General features: G+C 47.7%; 1 protein-coding gene across 1 annotated transcript; it reads left to right on the forward strand.

Annotated features, from left to right (window-relative positions):
* The first annotated feature begins 7,701 nt into the window (after positions 1–7,701).
* LOC127344226 (protein NRT1/ PTR FAMILY 5.10) lies at positions 7,702–9,906 on the forward strand. The gene is made up of 3 exons (XM_051370446.2): positions 7,702–7,901; positions 8,008–8,225; positions 8,466–9,906. Exons 1-3 carry the CDS (start codon positions 7,775–7,777, stop codon positions 9,744–9,746), a joined length of 1,626 nt encoding a protein of 541 aa, XP_051226406.1. The 5' UTR covers positions 7,702–7,774; the 3' UTR covers positions 9,747–9,906.
* Positions 9,907–11,638: the final 1,732 nt, after the last annotated feature.

Genomic DNA, 11,638 nt, shown 5'->3' on the forward strand with positions numbered 1-11,638 from the left:
CTGGGCTGTTTTCTCTGTAGAAAAATTAGAAAAATATGCCAATTTACGTGCATGTTCCTCAGATATGTACGCAACTTTCATTAGTTTTGAGTTTTCTGATCTGAGCAACGGAAGTATTTATTAAAAATTCGTCTTTACGGACTGTTCTGTTTTGACAGATTCTGCCTTTTATTTCGCATTGCTTCTTTCGCTGTGTTGGGTGGATTTCTTTGTTCCATTACCTTCCAGTAGCTTTGAGCAATGTTCAGAAGTGTTAAAAATGATTGTGTCACCTCTGAACATGTGAGTTTTTGATTATGTACTAACCCCTCTAATGAAGTTTATGAGAAGTTTGGTGTGAAGGAAGTTTTCAAGGGTCAAGAGAGGAGGATGATATACTATGATCAAGAAGAGTGAAAGCTCTAAGCTTGGGGATGCCCCGGTGGTTCACCCCTGCATATATCAAGAAGACTCAAGCGTCTAAGCTTGGGGATGCCCAAGGCATCCCCTTCTTCATCGACAAATTATCAGGTTCCTTCTCTTGAAACTATATTTTTATTCGGTCACATCTTATGTGCTTTGCTTGGAGCGTCTGTATGTTTCTTATTTTTGTTTGTGTTTGAATAAATTGGATTACATCATGCTTGTGTGGGAGAGAGACACGCTCATTGTTGCATATGAACACATGTGTTCTTAGCTTTTAATATTCATGGCGAAGTTTCTTCTTCGTTAAATTGTTATATGGTTGGAATTGGAAAATGATACATGTAGTAAATTGCTATAATGTCTTGGGTAATGTGATACTTGGCAATTGTTGTGCTCTTGTTTAAGCTCTTGCATCATATGCTTTGCACCCATTAATGAAGAAATACATAGAGCATGCTAAAATTTGGTTTGCATATTTGGTTTCTCTAAGGTCTAGATAATTTCTAGTATTGAGTTTGAACAACAAGGAAGATGGTGTAGAGTCTTATAATGTTTTCAATATGTCTTTTATGTGAGTTTTGCTGCACCGGTTCATCCTTGTGTTTGTTTCAAATAGCCTTGCTAGCCTAAACCTTGTATCGAGAGGGAATACTTCTCATGCATCCAAATCCTTGAGCCAAACAACACTATGCCATTTGTGTCCACCATACCTACCTACTACATGGTATTTCCTGCCATTCCAAAGTAAATTGCTTGAGTGCTACCTTTAAACAATTCAAAATTTGTCACCTCTGATTTGTGTCAATGTTTTATAGCTCATGAGGAAGTATGTGGTGTTTATCTTTCAATCTTGTTGGGCAACTTTCACCAATGGACTAGTTGCTTCATCCGCTTATCCAATAATTTTGCAAAAAGAGCTGGCAATGGGATTCCCAGTCCCAAATTAATTAACAAAAATAGACACTCCTCCATGGTATGTGATTGTTGGACGGCACCCGAAGGATTCGGTTAGCCATGGCTTGTGTAAGCAAAGGTTGGGGGGAGTGTCATCATCATAATAAAACTAAAATAAAAAGGCACTCCTTCATGGTATGAGATTGTTGGCAGGCACCCGAGGATTCGGTTAGCCATGGTTTGTGAAAGAAAGGTTGGAAGGAGTGCCATCCAAAAATAAAATAAAATGGGAGCCGCTCTTTGAAGGTTTGTCTGGCAAGGGGGTTAGAGTACCCGCTACCATTCGTTGACAACAACATACACCTCTCAAAACTTTATTTTTATGCTCTCTTTATGTTTTCAAAATAGAAGCTCTAGCATAAATATAGCAATCGATGCTTTCCTCTTTGAAGGACCATTCTTTTACTTTTTATGTTGAGTCAGTTCACCTATTTCTCTCCACCTCAAGAAGCAAACACTTGTGTGAACTGTGCATTGATTCCTACATACTTGCATATTGCACTTATTATATTACTCTATGTTGACAATATCCATGAGATATACTTGTTACAAGTTGAAAGCAACCGCTGAAACTTAATCTTCCTTTGTGTTACTTCAATGCCTTTACTTTGAATTATTGCTTTATGAGTTAACTCTTATGCAAGACTTATTGATGCTTGTCTTGAAGTACTATTCATGAAAAGTCTTTGCTATATGATTCACTTGTTTACTCATGTCATATACATTGTTTGGATTGCTGCATTCATTACATATGCTTACAATATTATGATCAAGTTTATGATGGCATGTCACTTCAGAAATTATCTTTGTTATCATTTTACCTGCTCGGGACGAGCAGAACTAAGCTTGGGGATGCTGATACGTCTCCGACGTATCGATAATTTCTTATGTTCCATGCCACATTATTGATGATATCTACATGTTTTATGCACACTTTATGTCATATTCGTGCATTTTCTGGAACTAACCTATTAACAAGATGCCGAAGTGCCAGTTCCTGTTTTCTGCTGTTTTTGGTTTCAGAAATCCTAGTAAAGAAATATTCTCGGAATTGGACGAAATCAACGCCCAGGTTCCTATTTTGCCCGGAAGCATCCAGAACACCCGAGAGCCACCAGGGAGGGGGCACAGGCCCACCAAACCCTAGGCCGGCGCGGCCAGGGGGCCCGCGCCACCCTATGGTGTGGGCACCCCTTCGACCCTCTGGCGCCGCCTCTTCGCCTATTTAAAGCCTCCGTCGCGAAAACCCTGATACGTTCGACGAAACACACAGAAACCTTCCAGAGCCGCCGCCATCGCGAAGCCAAGATCTGGGGGACAGGAGTCTCTGTTCCGACACGCCGCCGGAACGGGGAAGTGCCCCCGGAAGGCTTCTCCATCGACACCGCTGCCATCTCCACCGCCATCTTCATCACCGCTGCTGCTCCCATGAGGAGGGAGTAGTTCTCCATCGAGGCTCGGGGCTGTACCGGTAGCTATGTGGTTCATCTCTCTCCTATGTACTTCAATACAATAATCTCATGAGCTGCCTTACATGATTGAGATTCATATGATGATGCTTGTAATCTAGATGTCGTTATGCTAGTCAAGTGAGTTTTACTTATGTGATCTCCGGAGACTCCTTGTCCCACGTGTGTAAAGGTGACAGTGTGTGCACCGTGTGGGTCTCTTAGGCTATATTTCACAGAATACTTATTCACTGATGAATGGCATAGTGAGGTGCTTATTTATATCTCTTTATGATTGCAATGTATTTGTATCACAATTTATCTATGTGCTACTCTAGCAAAGTTATTAAAGTAGTTCTATTCCTCCTGCACGATGTAATGGTGACAGTGTGTGCATCCGTGTTAGTACTTGGTTTATGCTATGATCATGATCTCTTGTAGACTGCGAAGTTAACTATTGCTATGATAGTATTGATGTGATCTATTCCTCCTACATATGCATGAAGGTGACAGTGTGCATGCTATGTTAGTACTTGGTTTAGTCTTTTGATCTATCTTACACTCTAAGGTTACTTAAATATGAACATTGAATTGTGGAGCTTGTTAACTCCGGCATTGAGGGTTCGTGTAATCCTACGCAATGTGTTCATCATCCAACAAGAGTGTAGAGTATGCATTTATCTATTCTGTTATGTGATCAATGTTGAGAGTGTCCACTAGTGAAAGTCTAATCCCTAGGCCTTGTTCCTAAATACCGCTGCGTTACTATCGCTTGTTTCTTCGTTTCACTGTGTTACTACTGCTGCAATACTACCACCATCAACTACACGCCAGCAAGCTATTTTCTGGCACCGTTGCTACTGCTCATATATATTCATACCACCTGTATTTCACTATCTCTTCGCCGAACTAGTGCGCCTATTAGGTGTGTTGGGGACACAAGAGACTTCTTGCTTTGTGGTTGCAGGGTTGCATGAGAGGGATATCTTTGACCTCTTCCTCCCTGAGTTCGATAAACCTTGGGTGATCCACTTAAGGGAAAACTTGCTGCTGTTCTACAAACCTCTGCTCTTGGAGGCCCAACACTGTCTACAGGAAAAGGAGGGGGAAGTAGACATCAATCACCACTAGAACTTTCAACTTCATCGGAAGAATATTCTTCCCTTGTTACTAGCACAACTCTTGAGGGCCTCTTGCCCTTCTTGGTCTTGTTGTTGTAGAACTTCTTGTTGAGGGGCTTTGAATATTTGCCCTTTGAGTCTTTGCTCTTGTCCTTGGGAATGAGCCTCCCATTATGAAGCTCTCTATTCTCATAGGGGCATTCGGCAATGAAGTGGCGCTTGTCATCACAATTGTAGCATGATCTTGTCTTTGGACCAAAGCTAGTGAACCCATTTTTGTTGTTTCTCTTGATGTTGTCTTCCTTGGCCTTGGAGGGATCAACCCAAAAGGATTTTGTATGGAAGGCCATGTGATCATGGTAGTGGCATTGCAAATCTTCCGGATAGGTCATACTCCAAGATGCCCTATAAGATTCTTGAGGAATCACTTCTTCAACGGAGTTGACCACCAAGGCAAAGTTGGAACCTTTTGCCATCCCAAGAGCACGATTGCGAGAATCATGAGAGGTTTCCTCAAGCACCTTGAGAGCTTGCAACTCGTGCACGACTTGTTGAGAGGTGAGAGAGGAATAGCATTCCCTTCCCACAAGAGTCTTGACATCAATGGGTACAAATGGCATCATGCATTCAATGTACTTCTCCTTGATCCAAGAATCATTGATGTGGGTGGCACCAATAAGCCGGAAGGCATCGGCAACGGTGAGAAGTCTTCCATACATGTCTTCATGATCTTCATCCGGTAGCCTCATGAACCCTTCGGCTTTATTCTTGAGAGCATTATACTTGTTCCTCCTTGTGCTCTCACTTCCAATGCAACTAGCGGTCAAACCATCCCAAGCTTCCTTGGCGGTGGTGTAGTTCCGGACACGATGCAATTCCTTTGTCCCCACACTAGTTTGAATCATGTGCAAGGCGGTGTTGTTGAGTTGACTATCAACCGCTTCTCTTCTAGTCAACTTGTCGGGGTTGTATGGCTTGAAGCCCTCCATGATGATTCTCCATAATTTATTGGAGGCACTACAAACATGAGAGCGGAACTCAAATCGCCAAGTATCGAAATTTTCAATAGAAAACTTAGGTGGGTCGCCCCGAATGTTCAAATGGGGATGGGGAACCGGTATATCGGGTGATTGGAAAGGTGGAGGTACTCGATTGTAGCTCTCACTTTCACTAGTTCCCTTGGGAGATGCAATGGGGGATTTGATAGTGTTTAAGTTATCACCTTCCACGGGTTTGGTAGATGAGGGTAAGTCCGAAGCCTCTCCCTCATCTAACGCACCCGTGTCTTTTACCTCTACACTAGGAGCCTTGGGAAGGGCCGGAGCCAAAAGCTCGGCAATCATCTTTTTCATGCTTTCCATTTGGGCTTCCATGGAGGACTTCAACGAATTGAAGTCTTCCACGGAGACCATCTTGGCGGCCCCTTCCGAGGACTCCTCGTCCGGCATACTCTTAGGCGGTTAAGCCCGAAATAAGAGCCGAGGCTCTGATACCAATTGAAAGGATCGTATGCCGCACCTAGAGGGGGGGGGGGTGAATAGGTGCTAACCAATTTTTAGTTCTTTTTCAATTTAGGCTTGACACAAAAGGTAAATTCTCTAGATATGCAACTAAGTGAATTTACCTATATGACAAGGCTAACAACTAAGCAAGATATAGAGATAGAATAGGATAGAGGTAACCGAGAGTGGAGCACGCGATGACACGGAGATGATTCCCGTAGTTCCCTTCCTTTGCAAGAAGGTACGTCTACGTTTGGAGGAGTGTGGTTGCTACGAAAGCCAAACCAACAGCCACGAAGGCTTCACTCAGATCTCCGGTGAGCAACGCCACGAAGGCCTAGCCCAATTCCACTAAGGGATTTCCTCGAGGCGGAAACCGGGCCTTTACAAGGTTCTTGGGGCACACATCCACAACCTAATTGGAGGCTCCCAAATCTGTTACAACACAACAATCAACAACAATACATCAACACAAATCAACTAGGGAACCAAATAGGAACACTAGCATGAGATCCCTCAAACAAGAGAGGGGAAAATGAAGAACGCTTCGGTGAGAATATAGATCGGTGTCTTCTCCTTCGAATCTCCAAAGATCAAGAGATTTGGTTGGGGGAGGAAGGAGATCTTGCAAATCTTGAGTTTCTTGAGGTGGCTCTAATGGAGGTGGCTTGGCAGATTTCTTGTGTAATGATTGAGCAAGCAACCAAGGAAGAAGAAGGGGGGTATTTATACCCCGTCTCAAAATTGAGCCGTTGCTGCTTCCGGGGGGCCGGATAATCCGGCCTAAGTAAGGGCCGGATAATCCCCCCCCCCCCTCCCGGATAATCCGGCCATCGGGACAAAAGTGTGACATTGTCCGGCCAAATGTCCGGCCCATAGCCAGAGAAGCTTTTCTTCCAGTCCTTAGCCAAAAACGGGGGGGCCGGATATTTCCAAAATATCCGGCCCGGATAATCCGGCCCTGGTACAATACCGGGACATTATCCGGGCAAATGTCCGGCCCCCATACAGAGCCGCATTTCCTGGAAGTCTTAGCCAAATCGCGGGGGCCGGATATTTCAACAATATCCGGCCCGGATTATCCGGCCTGGCCAACTTTTTCTGAATTCTTTTGACAGACGATCAAATCCAACACACATGAATAAATATCTATGTAATCCCTGTACCACTTAAACAAACATTAGTGTATCATATATATTGACATCAAACACACAAAACATAATGTGAGAGATGTTCTTTCACTTGGCGCCAATCATAGACGTCAGATTTCGAATTAGTTTCAACGAGGATTTAGATGAGATGAGGCATTTATTTTGACAAAAAGTTAGATTTGTCAAAAGATAGGATTTGTCAAAAGATACTAAAGCCGAGCGATGTGTAAAAAATTAAGAGTCTGATAACTTGCCTCGTATTTCAGCGGGGTGCAAGAAAATCACCCTAGCAGAGCTAGGAAATTTAAGAGGTGTGTTACATCCGGTAGGTGCTAAAAAATGGTGTTGGACCCGTCAGATGAAGTTTCTTGGACGCAGTTTCTCGGAGATGCTCATATATAATGTGATTACAAGAGGCCATCTAAGTTTTAAAGTTTTGGCAAGAGCCAGATAAGTTTCAAAAGTTGCCATTTAAGACAAAGAACACCCGTGACGGCGTCATCCTGATCGTGCGGCTGCCCTGCCGCAGTGGACCTGTTATGTGACATACATGCATTAATGTATTTTTTTTTTGACAAATCTAAGCCTTGACAAAACTAATGTCTCATCTCACCCGATGAAACTACTTCAAAATCTAATCCCCGAGTTTGGCGCCAAAGAGAATAGAGCTATGCTATACAGTTCGGTCGATACTTCTTTTTTTGAAGAGCGCCAATTAAGTTTACGCAAAAAATTCTAAGTAGTTTTGGGCCGATGGCATTGCTTCATCGACGGAAAATCTTTACACCGACTTTCCTAAATTCACCTCCATCCTCCTTGGCGCCAATCATAAACGTCATATTTCGAAATAGTTTCAACGAGGATTTAGATGAGATGAGGCATTTATTTTGACAGAAAGTTAGTTTGTCAAAAGATAGGACATTATATTGGAGTATCATGTAAACATCCATGTAAAGTCTAAAGTGGTAAAGTTCACTACTCCTGCCCACGAGTAGATTTACCTGAAAAGGAAGGAAGCGAATTTTGTACGCGAAAAGTAAGGGAAAAGGGCGCAGGGCATCTTGTGGGGTATTGCGCGCCGAACCCGATTCTGTACCCGGCGCGACAGTATATCATGATCGCCTCGCCCCCATCGCATTTCTTCAACTCCTCCGATTTCGCCGCCACACACACGCAACACACAAAGAACAAGAATGGACAGTACCCAGCCCCTCCTCCTGCCGCGGTCCGACGGCGTCGTCCCCGGCGTCGTGGACTTCCGCGGCGGCCCTGCGTCGCGCGCCTCCACCGGCCGATGGTCCGCCGCGATGTTTGTTCTCGGTACGGCCTCACCTAAGAACCATTTGGTGAAGTCGATCGATCCATGACTGGTCGATTGAGGTGTGGCTTTAACTTGTGGTTGAACCATGTTTTTTGCAAATTGAAGGTGTGGAGATCGCGGAGAGGTTCGCGTACCACGGCGTGTCGGCGAACCTCATCAGCTACCTGACGGGCCCGCTGGGGGAGTCGACGGCCGGCGCCGCGGCGGCCATCAACGCGTGGAGCGGCGTGGCCACGATGCTGCCGCTGCTGGTGGCGTGCGTCGCCGACGCCTGGCTCGGGAGGTTCCGCACCATCGTCTTCGCCTCCATCCTCTTCGTCGTGGTCAGTCCAATTTCTTGTTCCTCCCACTCCCCAACCTCGTCAGTTCATCCCCTTTTTCACCCAAAAGGGAAGAAAGTGCTTCGCCTCGTCAGTTCATCCCTTTTTTCTGTCCGCCCCCAATTGAGCACATTGACTGACGAAAAAGTACACTAGGACTGACGATTTCATGGGTCAAGTAAAATTTCGTCACTGACATTGATTTGGGTACTGATGCCAGTGTACACTAAAATGTGAATGCAGAGCATGGGCATGCTGACCCTCTCCTCGTCGCTCCCGGCGTTCCACTCCGACGGCTGCGGCAGCTTCTTCACCACGCACGCGGCCAACTGCACCCCGTCCCCGGTGCAGGTGGCCATCTTCTACGTCTCCCTCTACCTGGTGGCGCTGGCGGAGGCCGGGCACAAGCCGTGCGCGCAGGCGTTCGGCGCCGACCAGTTCGACCAGGGCCACCGCGAGGAGTCCGTCGCCCGGAGCTCCTTCTTCAACTGGTGGTACTTCGGGATGTGCTCCGGCACCGCCGCCACCACCGTCATCTCCAGCTACATCCAGGACAACATCGGCTGGGGCCTCGGCTTCGGCATCCCCTGCCTCGTCATGGTCTTCGCGCTCGCCATGTTCCTGCTCGGCACGCGCAGGTACCGCTACTACACCTCCACGCAGTCCAGCCCCTTCGCGCGCCTCGCCAGGGCCTTCGTCGCGCTCCTCAGAGGCTCCAAGTCGGGCCACGACGACGCCGAGTTCAGCGCCGAGCACCGGGAGGAGGTCAGCGGCCTGCTGCGGCTCTTCCCCATCTGGGCGACCTGCATCATCTACGCCGTCATCTTCTCCCAGTCCTCCACCTTCTTCACGAAGCAGGCCGGCACGCTGGACCGGAGGATCGGGGCCACGTTCCAGGTGCCGCCGGCGGCGCTGCAGACGTTCATCAGCCTGACCATCATGACCTTCATCCCGGTCTACGACCGGCTCTTCGTGCCCGCCGCGCGCCGGTTCACGCGCATGTCGTCGGGCATCACCATGCTGCAGCGGATCGGGACCGGCCTCGTCCTCGCGATGGTGGCCATGGCCGTGGCCGCGCTCGTCGAGGCCAAGCGGCTCGGCGTGGCGAGGGACGCGGGGCTTGTGGACCAGCCCAAGGTACCGCTGCCGATGAGCCTGTGGTGGATGGTGCCGCAATACGTGCTGTTCGGCCTCTCCGACGTCTTCGCCATGATCGGGCTGCAGGAGTTCTTCTACGACCAGGTCCCCGACGCGCTGCGCAGCATCGGCCTCGCATTCTTCCTCAGCATCTTCGGGGTGGGGCACTTCCTCAGCAGCTTCCTCATATCCGCCATCGACGGCGCCACCAACAAGAGCGGCGAGAGCTGGTTCGCCAACAACCTCAACCGCGCGCACCTCGACTACTTCTACTGGCTCCTCGCCGGGCTCTGCGCCGTGGAGCTCGTCGCGTTCGTCATCGTCTCGCGCGTGTATGTGTACAAGAAGAGGGTATCTCATCATGACAACAATGTTGCTGTCATGTAGATTACAGATTTCATAAATAGAGCTTTTGTAAGGTGTTAGTAATCCCTTGTGATGTAGGAGTATGTATAGACGTATAGTGTTACACCTACAGAAATCTGTACCGGCCTCATGTGTTTCCTGCACATATCCAAATGAATCAAATGACCCCTTTGTACAAAAACTGAGACAATGCATCAATTGTTGCAAACATTCAAAAAAAAAAAAGAGGTATTAGAGCATCTCCAATAGCCTTCCGCAAATTTTTTTAGGGCCGCGCTGGGCGTGCTCCAAAGGGCTTTTCGCCCGACACGGCCCAACACGGTGTCCGGTGCCCGAGGCCATCCCCGCTCCACAGGAGATGATGCGAGCGCGCTGGACAAAACGAAAATCGAGGTGGGTACCCACCTGGCGGCGACCACATTCAGGACGGCCGCTCCTCCCCTGCCGCACCCCACCCCTCCGCCGCCGCTTGATATGCCATCCCTCAACGGATAATTTCTCCTGCGTTGGATACGGCCATGACGCATGAATCCCTCGTCGTCCTTTTCGTCGCCGTTGCTTCGCCAACACGTCCCAGAATGCGCCGACAAATCCGCCCCTCCTCCGCGCACGGAAGGTGTTCGGCGGTTTGTCTGGTAGGTGCGACATGTCGCTGTCTTTGTCTCCTCTGTCGCAGATGAACTTTAACCATTTTTTGTGCTTCAGACATGGATAGCGAGGACGAGATGATCGTGGAAATGATGGAGGATGAAGAGGCCACGCCGCGAAGGTTCAAAGCCGGGAAGAAAGAAGTCGAAGCCCCATCATAGATTGGAGGGGCATACCATGCTACACAACAACTACTTCGCAGAAGAGGCAACATAGGCCGACAATTTTCGGCGCCGGTATAGGATGAGCAAGGGTTTGTTCATCAATATCCTCCACGGCGTTGAAGAGTTTGACCCCTACTTCAAGCTGAAGCACGACACTGTTGGAACGGTCGGGTTCTCGTCGATTCAGAAGTGCACCGCTGCCACGAGGATGTCTGCATACGGAGCACATGACGATACACAGGACGACTACCTTAGCATGAGTGAGTCTACTGCCATTGAGTGCATGTATAAGTTTTGCCAAGTTGCGGGGGAGGGGGGGGGGGAGTTTACCAAGTACTACTTGAGAGGGCCAACTGAAGAAGAGACTGCAAAGATCATGGCCCAAAATGCAGCAAGAGGATTCCTTGGGATGTTTGGAAGAATCGATTGTATGCAATGGTCATGGAAGAACTGTCTGTTTGCTTGGAAAGGTACATACAAAAGGCGCCATAGATATTGCAGTGTGGTGCTTGAAGCTGTGGCAGATTATGACCTGTGGATTTACCTTTTTTTACATGGCGGGATCATACAATAACATCAACTTGTTGTAGTGGTCTCCGGTGTTTAGGAAATCAGTGGAAGGTCATGCTCCATCATACACCTATGAGATCAATGGCCACTAATATACCAAAGGCTAATATATATATGATGTTACATATACAAAATGGGTGACATTTGTCAAAATAATCCTGGTGCGGCGGGAGGCTTGCCGGAAGGATGTCGAGCGGGCATTTGGTGTACTCCAAGCTCAATTTGCTATTGTTTGGTATCCTGTTGTGAGATGGTCTCACGGCCAAATGTGAGGTGATGCAGGCTTGTGTGATCATGCACAACATGATCATCAAGGATGACCGCAAGAATCGGGCTAGGACACATGTTGGTCCCTATGAGTGTTAGGGCCCTCTTGCGGAGGTTGATCACGAGGTGCCTGCAGATTTTGCTGATTTCATCGTCATGCACGCAGAGATCCATGGTACCCATATTCATGATCAACTGCAACATGATCTTGTTGAACATGTGTGGAGGGTCAAAGGATTATCAGCAAATGCGGCGGCGCCTTGA

This window comes from Lolium perenne, chromosome 3, assembly GCF_019359855.2.
Source record: "Lolium perenne isolate Kyuss_39 chromosome 3, Kyuss_2.0, whole genome shotgun sequence".
NCBI classification, from domain to species: domain Eukaryota; kingdom Viridiplantae; phylum Streptophyta; class Magnoliopsida; order Poales; family Poaceae; genus Lolium; species Lolium perenne.